Source organism: Nicotiana tabacum, chromosome 3 (genome assembly GCF_000715075.1).
Source record: "Nicotiana tabacum cultivar K326 chromosome 3, ASM71507v2, whole genome shotgun sequence".
Classification (NCBI taxonomy): Eukaryota; Viridiplantae; Streptophyta; class Magnoliopsida; order Solanales; family Solanaceae; genus Nicotiana; species Nicotiana tabacum.
In genome coordinates, this window is record NC_134082.1 from 76,789,038 (window position 1) to 76,805,033 (window position 15,996).

At 35.8% G+C, this 15,996-nt stretch overlaps 1 protein-coding gene across 3 annotated transcripts; it reads right to left on the reverse strand.

The window, feature by feature from the left end:
- On the reverse strand, window positions 1–12,060 carry LOC107813139 (uncharacterized). 3 transcript variants are annotated; one of them, XR_012707612.1, is made up of 6 exons: window positions 11,649–12,060; window positions 8,482–9,345; window positions 2,692–2,777; window positions 2,253–2,298; window positions 1,615–1,755; window positions 1–1,166 (listed from the first exon to the last, which is right to left on the reverse strand). XR_012707612.1 is itself a non-coding variant. In XM_016638358.2 (5 exons), exons 1-5 carry the CDS (start codon window positions 11,982–11,984, stop codon window positions 1,019–1,021), a joined length of 1,575 nt encoding a protein of 524 aa, XP_016493844.2. In that variant the 5' UTR covers window positions 11,985–12,060; the 3' UTR covers window positions 1–1,018. The 3 variants fall into 3 exon arrangements, 2 of the variants coding, with proteins under 2 accessions (XP_016493844.2, XP_016493856.1); XM_016638358.2 differs by lacking the exon at window positions 2,253–2,298; XM_016638370.2 differs by lacking the exons at window positions 1–1,166; window positions 1,615–1,755; window positions 2,253–2,298; window positions 2,692–2,777 and adding an exon at window positions 3,934–8,021.
- Window positions 12,061–15,996: the final 3,936 nt, after the last annotated feature.

The window sequence follows — 15,996 nt, forward strand, 5'->3', positions numbered from 1 at the left end:
GAACAGTAAAAATAAATATAGAAAGAAAAAAGAAGTCAAAGTCCACTGTAATTACTTCAGAAATAAACAAAATGGAAGGACATCTACTTAAATAAAAAGATAAGAAAACAACAATTAAAACCTCTTGACTGCTCCCTAAAAAGAAAGTTTCTAGCTGCTTACAAGATTTGTGCAATTGAACTCAAATATACTAACCACCAATCGTTTTGTTATATTCATGGAGAACAATTTGATGTATATATCACAGAACCAGTATGCCAATAATAGAAGTATGAGGATAATAAGTAAATTAGTTACAGCAACTCAGAAAGTGCACAATAATCTTCTGATCAAATGCCTCTCTGTAATGCAAGCCATCACCCCAAAAATTAATAGCTGCCATCTGCATTAACACCATGCTTCACTCCCTTGGCTTGAGGTGTTACTTGGTTCCTACTTAAGGTATCAAATCCCTTTTCCGGCCCATAATGTCGTGATCCACATATGGCTTCCAAGATATAAGGAGCAGTATAGTTTAGCATTATGTAGTGTCACCAATGGCAGTAAGCATGCAACTCTTCACGTTAACATGGTATCATTATTGATGTTGCTTCAGCATTCCATCCATTCCATCCAGTAACCAAACTAGCTTATAATGAAACACTGAGGTCCAATTCCTTAGTGAGCTGACTGGTGTCACCTTACATAATATCACATTGGGTCGTAGCACCGAAAATGAGCGACCAGGAAATACAAAGCAGAGGAATCTCATTGGTGGTTGAAAGAGCACTTTTAAGTTGCTTCACAGTGATTGTTGAATTCAATTGCAGCATATAAAAAATCTATGTTGTGTTCAACGCTCATGGTGTTCGGCTCATCAATCCACAAGCCATCCAAATCAACAACCTATGCAGGCTTATATGAGGATTCTTTAACAAGTGTGGTCATCTGTACCATCAGAGGACCACCAGAATACAGTTGCCTATTAAATTCTGGGGCTGAGCAAGGATATGATCATAAAGCTGAATGTCACTATGTTTCAGTGTACTAGTCTCTTGCACCAGCTGAGAATTCTAGATATGTTTGATTCCACAAGATCCTTCATTCTCTGTTTACTTCTCCTTGAATCTTCAATATCTAGAGTCCTGTAGGCAAGGGCAAGCAAGTACATTGCTGGATGCAGTCTCCTGCACATGGAAAAATATATCGGCACATCAAACCCCACAATACTGTTTTCGAGCCTACTGAATAATCCGACAACATTTCGTATGGCAACTCGTATATGCAACATCAAGAGATGAGGATTATACATGGTGATTACAGTTGGAGACATTTCCCAAATTCATGGGACATAATGAGAAAGATAACAAGCTGTAGCCGAGTGGCTTCTGCTAGACTAGAAGTATGGAAGGTAAGATCTTCATATTAATCTTTTCAAGCAGGGTGTAAACACATCCTACATTGTCACAATAATATCAATTTACAAAGATGCAAAACATCAAAGCATAATTATCAGCAAAATTTATAAAATACAAAAATTTGTTTCTGCCAGAATGCAACAATGTATAAGCTTATCATTAAATGGGTGGAGAATTTAATTTCATATGTTTGAGGCTTCTATAACCTGACACTTACTTCTCAAAGTGATCATTTGCCCCTAAGCGATCCCAATACCTCTGAGATAGTACATTTCGACCTTTCTTATCTCTTCCAAACGTCTCCACATACCAACCTCCAATGTCATGCATGCCACATCGAGGTTCAAATAGCCAAAATCTGTTTGAGAGAAAACTCATTACTAATGACATCAATAAACAAAAACCCAAGTGAAAATGAGAGACCTATATCTTGTATACTAACAAGAAAAACAGTGATTTACCAGAGAACACTCTGATATGAATATCACAAGCGCAATGTTCTATGGATTTCCTGGCTTTTAAGTTATGAATTAAAAAGAAAATTCACAATCCAATGGCATCATCTTCTGCTAAACTTTATACTTGGCCACTGGTGTCTCTAGGAGCCGGTAATTCATTAAACTACTAAAAAAACCGATTTAAAGCAAATCTAACAACTTGATCTGCTAACCATATAGACACTGTGGTCAAAAGTTCCTATGCTTCCAACAAACAAGCACCAATGTACCAACATAGGAAGAGCAGACAGAGCCTTGTGATATAAATGGAAAGGAGCCTAATTATGACTCTTAATGACATTGAAAAGTACAATAATCCCTAATTACTGAGCACAAAAATAACTACTAGTTCTCTTACCATTTGTCTCTTAATAGTTAACCATAAGCTTTCATAGTTCCACCTTCTGAGAAAGAGTAACAAAAAAAAATGAAAAGAGAGGGAGGATGACAGAAAATGGAAGACTGCAGCGATCGTAAGTAAAAAAAAAGACAGCATTGACCAGGAGGCGCAATTTTCCAAGCTCAAAGCTAAAAGCGGATGACTAGACATCAATAAATTAGTAAACCATAACTTCCTTTAATGGTCATTCCATTTCAGCTTTTCATTTCCATCCAACTCAATAAGATAGATTAACTCCAGTTTTGTAGTCTGATTCATCTCTAAGCCCACCTCTCCACATTTACTTTGTAACTAAAGAATAGGCACAAAAGTCCCATGACAGTTTGACAAAAATCTAGAGAGAAAAACTGGCACTTCTGATGAGCATTGACTCAAAAGGTTAAGTTATGGACTTTACTTGCTCGGAGGTAGCCTAGCTCTGCGGCATCTGCACTCACAGGTTGATACTTCATCTCCTAATCGATACCAGTGCATGTGTCTTACCTGAAACAAATTTCTCACGCAAATTAAAGTGGAAAAATTATGAATATGATTCCTTAAGCCAAGAGAAAGACAGCCATTCCAAGAACAAATTCCAGAGCTGCATGTATGGCACATGGTAAGAAGAATTCATATAACCCAGGATACATAAAGCTTAAGAAGCACAATATTCTCAAATGACAGGTGCACATGTAAGAGTGATGGTTCATGCACGGACTACAACAGGATGTTGCAGCGTGCATCTATGAATCTATGCAAAAAGGTTTTTCGACTAGTTAAAGCCATCAAGTGAATTTATCATCACGGAAGTCAAGCAACTTCGTCAATTAAAGCCATCAATCCATGGAATACCCACCATAGAATCATATCGGAAAAACCACCAATGTGCTGGGAACACATGGTACATCCACAGTTCATCTTTGTGGAGTCACATTACAGAGTCCAATTAAAGAAGGAACCCTGAGGTTTAGATGGCTAAGAGCAGAAGCTCATAAATACTTGGGCTTCTCATGACTATTCCTTAGCTTCAAAGAAGTGAAAGTACACAAGGCTAGATTTAAAAAAACATGGCTCCAAAATTTAAGGTATCTGAGACTGACAAAAAATTCTTACACACATGTCGAACATGTTCTTTTTCTTGCATTCTTTATGTTTTGGACACCAAACTTCTTCTGTTTCACTTGATGACATCTTTTGTGGTGCTTATTCTCCTACACAATCTGTTGATCTACAACGAACTGTTCAGAAGTAAGTTACTAAATTAGAGAAGACATGAAGAGGGGAAAGTCCATTTTTTTGAAAGAAAAAATTGTAAAATTGTAACTCGTCTGGGACTTCCTTTGGGGCGAGGTAAGCTCTTAACATTGTAGACGCAAGATGGAACAGCTAAAGTCCCATGGGGCATATGCCATGACAGGTGCGGCATTCGCCTTATGGACACTTTATGCCTTAGGTTGTCTATCCAGTACACTCGAAGAATGACTCGTGCATGCTTTACGCCTTGGATTGCCCGTTCAAAACGCCGCAGAGTGTTTGATTTATAAATGTTTTCAAGTATTTGTCTATAATTTATACGATGAGTATGTTGTTCTACAATTAAGAGCTTGATGGCTTAGAATATTATATTTTGCCTAGATAGTTAAATAAATATTTATACCTTTTATTTTTTGAATTTTAATTTTTTTTAGAAATTTATCTTTTAATTTATTTCTTAATGTTATTTTACTACTCCCAACTTTCACTTTTACTTGTCCACTGTACTAAAAATACGTTTTCACTTTTACTTGTCCAGTGTCCACCATACTAAATCAAGAAAGACAATCTTTTTTCATATTTTTCCCTTATCATTAACTACTCATTCCCCAAATTATTTCCCAAGACTTTTGAAAATACTATCATTATTATGGGTAAAATTATAAATACATACTTCATTTATTTTTTCTTAAAGGGAGTGCAAAGTCAAAAATGGACAACTAAAACGGATGGAGTATTAAATATTAAGAGTTCAAAGTTTCTGGGGTTACACTCCGCCCCAGTATAGCTAAAGTGTCTTGTTCTATGCCTTCGCGTTCTAAAACACTGGGAAATCATAAATGAGTGGATAACAGAGGTTCATATAACAGAAAAAGGATACATTTATTGCAAATTTTTAGACATAACTATATCTGAGATCTTTTGCGGTTATAGTCATCTAATTATATATTTTTTCAACGTTCATTTTTGGCCTATGCTACATAAGAAACTTGCATAACCTAACTATTTGCAACGAATTTTTGACATATGAAAAATAACTGCAATCACAAAAGAATAAAGAAATTTTATTAATCAATTGGTCGTATAATTCTATTTCTCCCTTGATTCTTCTCTCCTGATTATCTCCGTGATTCGAGGGCTGGAGCAGAGTATTTCTCGAATGTAGGATGATGCGAAATTTCTTGAATGTATCTAATATCCATGAAAGTACGTTGTGGATCTTCTTGAAGTATTTGATTATCAAGAATTATCCGACCACATCTTGATCTCTTTGTGAGTATCCCATGAGCTTATGGGATATTCGAGATGATCTCTATTTTTTAGATGTCTTTTCAAGGGAATATGTGACCCTTTTTATAGGAGTGACCTAGGATAGGATAGAGTAGCCTCCAAATTAGGTTTTCAATAGAGTAGCCTCCAAGTAACCCTAATGGACTCCTAGAATTTTAAGAGTAGTGTCTTGAATTTAGGATTTAGCCCAAATTTTGTATAGGCTTGATCTATTAAAATTTCGATGTCTACAAATGCCCCCAACTTCAAGGGTTGTCGGGGTATACGCTTGCCGAAACTTGAAGACCAGACTTGAAGTACTCGACCATCGTAACAAATGATTTTGAAACTTTTGGTTTTCTATTTGCATGGGAAAGAGATGAAGAGCAGAACTGGTCCCACTGGGCGTGCCAATTTGTTTGCAATAAAATTTCGACATATGTCAAAAATGCATTCACAAACATAAAAGGTGAGTAATTTTATTGATACGTCTTTGTGGGTACAATTCTGTTTGTTCCCTTGATTCTCCTCTCTAGATCGTTCTCCGTGATTCGAGGGATTGACCAACATATTTCTCGAACGTAAGATGATGCGAACTTCCTTGGGATATATTTGATCGCGTTGATCATTTCGGCGGCTATAAGAGAGACAATATTTGATGTCTTTGATCTCTTTGTGAATATTCCATGAATTTTTATGGAATTTTGAGATCGTATATTTGATCTCTTTGTGCATATTCCGAGATGACCGCAAATTCCGATATCTTTTTTTAAGGTAATATGTAATCCTTTTTATAGGAGTGGCCTAGGGTTAGAGTAGACTCAAAGTTAGGGTATTGGTAAAGTAGCCTCCAAGCAACCCGAGTAGACTCCTAGAATTTCAAGACTCCTAAAATTTTGATGTCTACAAATGCCCCCTTCTTCAAGTTTTGTTTGGGGGGTAGGCTTGCCGAAACTTGAAGACAAGACTTGAAGTACCAATGATGAGACCCGCAAGGAAGTGCTTCTTTGAGACTTGTTCACATAAATCTTCTTCAAAGTGTGGCTTGTGAATAATCAACTTTTTGAATTTCTTTTTGCCTTGCATCTGTTGGAAATTAATTTCACAAACGTGCAAAGATATGCCACCTTTCCAATAAATGAAAAATTCTTGTGTGTCAAGAAAGAGTACTGCTAGTTCCATAAATCCATAGAAGGATTTTCCTTTCCGAATCTATACAAGCGATTCTCTGGTTAAATTACCCATGATCACTACCTTGATATAAATTCTTAACAACACTGCATAGCTCTTTGTTTGAAGGCTACCACATCAGTTGATTTTGAAATTTGTAGCTTTTGATTTCCAAGAGGAAAAGATGAAGGGCAAAACTAGTCCCACTGAGCGTGCCAATTTGTTTGCAATAAAATATCGACATACGTCAAAAATTGCAATCACAAACATAAAAGATGAGTAATTTTATTGTTGAGTCTTTGTGGGTACAATTCTATTTGTTCCCTTGATTCTCCTCTCTAGATCGTTCTCCGTGATTCGAGAGATTAACCAACGTATTTCTCGAACGTAAGATGATGCGAACTTCCTTGAGATATATTTGATCTCCATGAAAAGGAAGAATATCTGTTGATCACTTCGGCGGCTATGAGAAAGACAATATTTGATGTCTTTGATCTCTTTGTGAATATTCCTTGATTTTTATGGAATTTCGAGATCGTATATTTGATCTCTTTGTGCATATTCCGAGAATTTATGGAATTGCTGAGATGACCGCAAATTCCGAGATCTTTTTTTAAGGTAATATGTAACCCTTTTTATAAGAGTGGCTTAGGGTTGTAGCAGACTCAAAGTTAGGGTACTGGTAGAGTAGCCTCCAAGCAACTCGAATAGACTCCTAGAATTTCTATGTCTACAAGAGAAAGGATACATTTATCCAAATTTTAGACATAACTATATCTGAGTTCTTTTGCGGTTATAGTCATCTAATTATATATTTTTTCAACATTCTTTTTTCGCCTACGCTTAAGAAACTTGCATAACCTAATTACAACATAAATTCAATTGTGTCATGTAGACATGTCCCCTCAAAATTAAAGTTTTCTGGTCTTCATGATTGAATTTGTGTCGTCATCCAAAAAGAACTCATGTCCACATCCATGCTATTAAGCCCAACATAATCCTATTATCCTGGGCGGAGCTATGTAGAGCCAAGGGGGTAATTGAATCCCCTTCACCAAAATATTATAATGTGAATCTTTTTTTTTTGGTTATATATAAACTAAGCTCATGACATCTGGTAAGATTATAGTATAGTGGCAAAGGGGTTTAAAAATTGTTTTAGGTTACAGGTTCAAATCCCAAGTGTAACGTTCTAGTATTTTTTTGAATCTCCTTGCATAAATTCCTAGCTCTGCCACTACTATCATTCTCATCCCGCTAACACAACGAGCTGACCTATGCACCATACGTCCTTCTGATATGCCCAAGGCCGGAGCTACAAATGAATTTATGGGTTCGGCATATGCCAATAGCTTTAGCTCAAACCTTGTACTTGTGTTAAAAAATCTATTTAATATATATAAATAATTTATCCAGAACCCATGAAGCTGCAATAACAATAATATACCCAGTGTATTTCGATAATTGAGGTCTGGGAAGGGTAGTGTGTACGCAGACCTTACCCCTATCTTGTGAAGGTAGAGAGCTTGTTTCCAATAGACCTCGGCTCAAGAAAATTTCTAAGCAGGATTGGAAAAGATGCCATGTTGAAAATCAGTAGTGAAGAAGCCATGAAGCTGCATTTTCTAAAATCCAGAACCCACAGACGCAAATTCCTAGCCCTGCCCCTGGATATGCCAGGTGAAGGATGTCAATTGAACTACTACCGTAAAAATCACCTTAGACGCACACGCAGTTCTTTCTAGGCTTCATTTTTCTCCATTGACAAAACCAATGAAGAACTCTATCAATACCTTCCACTCTATACTATATTAATGAGTTTTCTATTTGCCATCTCGAATGGACGTGATCGCTCTCTCACTCTTCCCCTTTGAGTGCTCCAACTACTCTATGGACCACCATTCTAGGACTTGCCAGCACAGCAACTATGATATCAAAATCCAACCAGAAGTACCACGAGCTTGATGCTTGGCCAACCATAGAGTATTAAAGGGAGAATGCTTGCAGGTACAACAAGACATCGCTTGTAGATAAGCCAGACCTCCTGTCAAAACCCTACACTTGTGTGCAGAGGAAGGATGTTAAATTTGTTCATGGTGCATGTGGTTGTAAGATAAAGAAGGGTAGAAGAAGTGTAGAATATGCTAAACTACTCCAAGTATCTCTTAGATTGGACATAAATGGTCCATAAGACAAAGAAAACAATTCATGACTACTTGCAAGTCAGGTATACCGCAACACCAACCAACATATTAAAGGCCAAACACCAAAAAGCATAGTGAAAGCAAGCCTAGAAAGTTTTCTATTGCATTCAGACAATGACCTTAGAACTACACTTGCAACTTTATGCATTGTTTACAGGAATCTACAACTACTTCTCATAAGCAGCTGGCAGATAGGGAAAGAACTGGTTTTGCTCATTGCACCAACTCGCCCCTCCATCCCCTTCTTTTTCTAGCAAAAGATATTTGACAGGATAAAAGCTAAAGAATATAATAGATGATATTAGACTCACCAGTAATGTTCGATGCTTCATAATCACATGGGTTTTTAGGCCATTGTTGTCATAAACATCGCAAGAACCTTCTTCAGGACTGGTCCCCAACCCTGTTATCATTCCCAGTGGAACGGCAGATTTCAATCCGAAGTTTATAAAGTTACTTTTAGAAAATCTTTGGACTTCATCTGAATTGAGGTAAACATGAATGCAGTCATCAAACCCCTCATTCTGTATCCCATTAGATCTACTCCTAGGTGGAACTCTTGTGGCCACAGCAACAAGCCTCCTTCCAACATGCAATTCCAAGTTTCTGTATGCATCTGATGTATGGTAATTAGAACTTCTCAATTGCCTTTGATCAGAACCAGTATGAGCTGTCTCCGGATGCATTTTCATGGGGAGATTCTCAATGGAATGACCCAAGCCCGGCGTAAAGGATGTTAGTTTTTCCCTAGAAGCATGTGACAGTTCGGGGACATTTTTGGCGAAACAGACCATCCCAAAAAGATCTCGCCCGAACACCAGGTGCAGAACCTCAGCTGTTTCATATACTGATCTCTCCTCAGCTTCAAAACACTCAGGAAGGAGATCTGACTCAATTTCAGGGCCGTAGAATGCTAAATGTAATGCTGAGTAGAAATCTCTTTCCAGTGCATCAAAATAGCCTGATCCAGATACTACCCTTTTTTCAGCCAATATGTCATTTACTGTTTGTCTATACCACTTTAACCATTCAACAACTTCCATCTCCTTGATTGATGTGCTATATGATTCATACATGCACATTTTTGAACCTTGTCTAGAATGCACATGAACAAGTGTTTTTCGAGCTGAGAGGTACTGGTCATAATGCGCTCTCTTCTCAGAATCGGATAGAATCTGCATTCCATTTGTTATCCAAGTAAATACCAGTATTCTTTCGAGTAAATAAAGATATTACCCTTCACTTTTCTTTTTTTTGTTGGAGAAGGTAAAGTAATCTCATATATAATCCACCACAAAGGATGTGCTGTTAAAATTGTACAACATCAGCAGAGTACCCAAAAAACCAGCAAAAAATCCCAACTATCCTGTACCAATTCTAGAAGCTGTAGAACTACTTCAGCCTCATTTACATGTTCCATTCTACACCAAAGCAAAACAAAGATATACAATTAGCCTTTATCTTAAGAATTGACTTAGCAATATCTTCAATGCATCTTTTTATTTTGTGATAACCGTGGTGGCCGGACCAGTTTGTGCGCACCTCAACTAATTCCACGGGGTACTGGCTACCTCCCACAAGCATAGATGTCGGGTAACTCTATCCACCAACGCTTGGACAGATAAGAAGAAATCACCTCGTGTTTAAGCCTCCACTAAATTTAAACCTGAAAACTCATGGTTCTAACCCACTTCTTTGACCACTAGAGCACACATTTGGATGCATCTTCAAAGCATCTTTTGTTCCTCTCGAGCCATATAGTCCACCATATGCATGCAGTATAGTATTACATAGAGGACTAGGATGTTAAATGTGCACATGTTTAAATGTCATTTTTGTACATGTTTAAATGTCATTTTTGTAATAATTCGAAACTTCTAGAGGACTTCTAGGATATTGATTTATTGAATCAACTAAGAATTCATAATGGCGTCCATGTCCGTATAGTAACATGATTTCACTTCATTTCATTCTCCCCAAGAAAGCGTGCTTGCTTTAAATCATGGCCCTTTTTCTTTCACAGCACGGGATCACTTTTACAAGCATTAAAATGGATATACCATGATAAATGTGGAAGATTCCAAAAACAACAACAACAACAACAATAACAACGACCCAGTAAAATCCTACTAGTGGGGTCCGAGGAGGGTAGTGTGTACGCAGACCTCACCCCTTCCCCGAGTGAGTAGAGAGGTTGTTTCCGAAAGACCCTTGGCTCAAGAAGACCGAGGGAGCAGAGAGGTTGTTTTTGGAAGATCCCAAAAACAAGACAAAAAAAATTGTACTCCCTCCGTTTCATATTAGATGAGGTAGTTTGACTCGGTACGGAGTTTAAAAAAAAAAGACTTTTGAAACTTGTGGTCTTGAAAGCTTAAGGGGTAAAAGGTTTGTGGGGCCATGACATTTGTGTGGCTATAAAAGCTTTTCATTAAGGGTAAATGGGTAAAATGAAGAGTTTAAAGTTGAATTATTTCCAAATTTAGAAATGTGTCATTTGTTTTGAAACAGACTAAAAAGAAAAGTACCTCATCTAATATGAAACGAAAGGAGTAATAGCCAACAGAGCAGTTTACACATTGATATTCAAATCATAGTCTAGCTTAGCTCATGTGGTCCTAAATTAAGCAATAAACTGCAACAAAGACTATGCTTATATTTCTCTCGTGTTCAATTAAACTTTCAATCAACATAAAAATTGAGGCTCTTAAATATCCCAATTTTTTCGTACTCCTTAATTCCAACCTGGCTAAATCAGTTATATACAAGTCATCTGCATCCACTCCATTCTGTTCACGAAGTTAATTTTCCATTGATTCGTATTTTTACTCGCCCACAATGCTCCTCTTTTATCCAGACCTGGAACTAAATATACTTTGCAAGGATAGGCGAAGTTAAACATCCGGTTAATTTCACGGACCGTTACTCAACTTTCATTTTATTGTACCAAGGTGACTAAACTATTTTGTGTGTCATTCACCTTTGCCCAAGTATCACAAAAGTTGCTAAATAATTTTTGTAATAAAAAAGACACTAAACTTTGCCTAAATATCCTAGAAAACGTCTCCTTTGTTTTTCTCCTAGTGACTTCCTGTGGTATTTAAGCAAAGTTGAGTAACCTTTTTGTTACAAAAAGTAGTTTAGTGACTTTGATGATATTGGATAAAGCTGAGTGACTTTTTAGTTACAAAACATAGTATGGTAATTTTGGTTCAATAAGTGAAAGTTGAGTGATCATCCATGAAATTTACCCTTAAACATCTCAATTTTTTTTACTTTACGTATTTTATATCCTTAATTCTACCTAATAACAAATATTGCACATTGATTGAATTGAACTAAGAACAATTCAACAATTATATTTATCCTGATAACAAAGTAAACTGGGGCAGAAAACAATTTAAAAAATTAAAAAGAAAAAAACAAGAGAAAAGATTAATGTGACTGAAAAAATGGAAATTGTAGGGAAGAAATGCATGACCTCATAAGCAGCAAGTATGTCAACGAATTGCTTGGAAGTAGAGGAGGAATTGGGCGTGGAAAGAGGGAGGAGGTCAGGGTGAGTCTCCTTAGCCAATTTACGAAAAGAGTCTTTGATTTCAGCAAAAGAGCTTGTTTCGGATACACCTAGTAGCTCGTACGCGTTGGGTCCCGGGAACTCGGATTGAGTCGACTCGGTCCCAGTATTGAGCCACCGCTTTGTAATAAAATTGGGATAATATTTGTTTATATAATTTGATTGAGGTGAAATTATATAAAGCAGAAATTGATGATGATGAGAGTGAAGAGTAGAGGCCTTTCCGATGAAGAATTTCATTTCGGAGTTGAAGGCGGTGGCACTGCTTCGGTTTTCTAACAGTTATTTGGAAAAAATGAGGTAAAAAAGACTTCTCAAGTCTTACACGGAAGAAAACGTGTAATTAAAGGAGTTGGGGTCAAATTAAGAATAACAAAAGTAGTTGGTAATATTAAAATTTTCAAAAATCATACTCATTCAAATTTTCATTTCTCTCTTCTTTCTTCTTTCTTGTTTCTTATTAGTTCTTTCTTCTTTCTTCTTTCTCATTCTCTCATTTAGGGGTATGCATTCGATTTATCGATTCGATTTTGACCCTTATCGATAATTATTTATCGATTATCAATTTATACATATATTTATCTTTATCGTTTCAATAAGGTTTTCGATTTTTCGATTTCAATTTTTCGATTTTTGATGCTTATCGATTCGATTATCGATTCGATTATCGATTACACCAATTAGAAAATTTGCGGGATTCCACGGAAAGTATATCGCTATAAATACGCCTAACTAATATGGATAAAAAGAAGCTAAAATAAGACGAACACCGTTTATAACATAAAAATTGTGTCAACAAGCACATGCAATGAAACTAAAGTAAGGAATCAAATTTATGCCACCAACACTCCAACGATTTATAACATAAAAATCAATGAACTTGCACAAATAACATTGTCTAGCTTTTACTTGTTCTAATTAAAAAACCTTCTGTTCTATTGTTGAAAACATTTTTTGTTTCACTAAACTTATGCTATTTACGAACTAAAGTATATTATAGTTTTTTTTATAAAATAAATTATCTCATAAAACTAATTAGTAACGTAATAAACTATTTTCAAGAACTTAAAAAACGTACACTAAATTCAGATGGAAAGTTTATTCATTTTATATGGAACAAAAGGGCATAATAGTCATAACAACGTCTTAATCAAAAGTATGCCAAATGTGGTGAGAGGAATAGCAGTCAGCAAAATAGTACTAGTGTAGTAATAGGCGTAGTTCGTAGGGCGATTGGCCTGGAGAGAGTAGTAAAAGAAGCCAAGATTATCATTTATCTTATCGGTTTATCGATAAACCGATAACCGAAGAGGACAAAATCGAAATCGAAATCGATAACTCGATAAGGAAAATTTCGAAATTGATAAACCGATAACAAATAAACGATTCGATTTATCGATAAACCGATTCGAATGCACACTCCTACTCTCATTCTTCTTCCTTACTTTCTTCTTTCTCTTCAATTTTGTTTTTGCTGTAGGTAGTTCAGGTATGTCATCTTCTTGTTCATCTTCATTTTCTTCTTGGTCTTTTTCTTCTTTCCCTCTTCATATCATAATTTCATCTTCTTCTTCTTTTTTTCATTTTATCTTTGGTTTAAAATATACAAGAGAAAGAGAAAATATGAAAATTTACAAAGTGGGTATTTTGCAATATACCCTCGAGAAATTTTGAGACATTCCCATAAATAAGTACTGTGTTGAAACATTTCCGGGGATGTTCGAAACATCTCCCCATGATGTTTGAAACATTTCCAGGGATGTTCGAAACATCTCCCCGTGATGTTTGAAACATATCCCGGGATGTTTGAAACATCTCCCAGTGATGTTTGAAACATATCCCGGGATGTTTGAAACATCTCTTGGGTTGTTTTAAACATCCATCGGAATAAATGAAACATCTCACGGGATGTTTGAAACATCTCCCGTGAAGTTTGAAACATCCCCGGGATATTTAAAACATCCATCGGGCTGGAGTAGGAGGGGGATGTATTTGTAAATAAGAAAATTTTGGGGTTTTTAAAAATTATGTCATTAACTCTAATCACAAAAGTGTCCCTTTTACCTCATTCTTAACACTTTTGTCTTAAAAATTTATATAAGTTTTGAAGTGTCTTAAAAATTTAAATCCCCCCAGTTATTTCCCCTCGCAAATGAGTTTCCCTCTTTTAGCTTGCATAAACCGGTGCTACGCAACAAACAAAAAGTAAATATAGCAAGAAATAAAGCAGTATTTTTGAAATTTTTGAATAACTTCAAAAATAACCCAAAACTATATTCATGTCCAAACACAACTCTAATTTTCAAATACTATTTCACTTGAAAAAAAAATTCACTTTTTCTTTGGATTTTACAATTCTGTCGAAACGCCCACTAAATATATTTTATCCAAAATATTACTATCAATTTTGAAAATCAAGATATAATTTATCCTTTTTCCCAATTTTCTCTTAGTATTAAATACTCTTAAAAGTAAAAAAAACTAACACAAATAATCTAAATGGAAGAGTAAAAATCCATAAATAAAGAGAATATTTATTGAAGAGATAAATATGTTGAATGATTAAAGAAATAAATAAGGGTATTGTATTAAAAAATTTCTTTTATTAATAGTTTCTTAAGGGACATATAAAAGAAAAATAGAACAACCAATATGAATAGAAGGGGATAGTAAAGTCAAATTGGAATGATAATTACTTCTATTTTCTTTTTTCTTTTTTCTTTTTTTCTGTAAATGAATATGACAAATATTTTTTTAGAACCGAGGAATGAAAGATGATGAAACATTAACATTGATAGATAACAAAGCTCTTGCCTAATATTATTGTCTTTAATGAAATGGCCAGGTCATAACATTATCTTTTTTTTCCGTAAAAAATTATACGGGGTGTCCTATTTGGTCGCCCCATTTAACCTATACCCATTTTTTAAAAAAGTTTTAATTTGTACCTACTTTTTAAACACCTTCAATCCCATTTCTCCTCCTCCTTCTCCTCCAAACGAATTTCTCTTTCTAGTACGAAATGAATCTCTCTTTCCCTCTGCTTCTTTGATTCCAAGTATTTTTCCCACTTATTCTCATCCTCTTTTGATGATAAAAGTGATATTACCCTCATCTTCTCGAACGAATAGTGTTCTCTTTCCCATAAATTCTTATCTAAAAGAAGTTCTTCTTCTGATTTGGGATAATTGGTTTGTATTTGCCTCTTTTGGGACTCAGTTAAATTTACTAGACAACGTGCTCTTAGGCTGATGCTTTCTGAATTGTTTCCAAGGAATACTTCTATCATATTGTCACGACCCGGATTTCCCACCCTCGGGAGTCGTAATGGCGCCTACTAGTGAAAGCTAGGCAAGCCAACCAATTGAACTATCTACCTTATTTCCATTTTTAATCCGATAACGGTTAAGAGCCAATAATTAGATAACAACAAAATTGAATAAGCGGAAGACTGCATTGTAAAGATTTAATAATACTGCTAATACCAATCCATAACAAATCTACCCAAGACTGGTGTCACAACTTCACAGACTGTCTAGGAGTACTACAAATAAAGGTCTGAAAGAAATAAATACAACACTTTCTATGAAAATACATGAAAGAAACAGGAATAGTAGATAGAAGGAGACGCCAAGGCCTGCGGACGCCTGCAAGACTACCTCAAATCGCCTGATGAACAAGAAACAACAATATCACTGCGGTCCGAAGTCTACCGCACTGGGATCTGTACACAAAAATGTACAGAACTGTAGTATCAGCACAACCGACCACATGTGCTTGTAAGTGCCTAGCCTAACCTCGGCGAAGTAGTGACGAGGCTAGGACCAGACTACCAAATAAACCTATGCAAGATAGCGTACAAAAATAATAGAAAGCAGATAACAATGATGGCAACAACGATCAACCAGGGATGTAAATAGCAGGCGACAAGAACACCATAAATGCTTCTCAACAAATAATAAATACAAGTGCAATCAATTAATCAAGTCCTTCAAATATAAATCTTTCGCCTAAAAATCCTTCAAGTAATAATCTCTAAGATAATATGTTTTTCAATAAATATATTTCGAATAGATTTCCTTCAAATAAATATCTTTCAGATAAGCATCTTTCGAATATAATTCTTTCGAGTAAAGGTCACCTTGTGACACCTCATTTCATAATCATAAATAATATAGGTCTCAGCCCATTTTCATATTTTCACGGCACCTCGTGCCCATATTTATGTCACAACCGCACGGACAACTTACGT

Coding starts and splice junctions, on each gene's coding strand:
- LOC107813139 (XM_016638358.2), bottom strand. CDS start 11,984: ATGAAATTCTTCATCGGAAAGGCCTCTACTCTTCACTCTCATCATCAT. Junction 2,778..8,481: donor TGAAGCATCGAACATTACTG/GTGAGTCTAATA, acceptor AATTTGTTTCAG/GTAAGACACATGCACTGGTA. Junction 1,167..1,614: donor GCAAATGATCACTTTGAGAA/GTAAGTGTCAGG, acceptor TTCCATGTGCAG/GAGACTGCATCCAGCAATGT.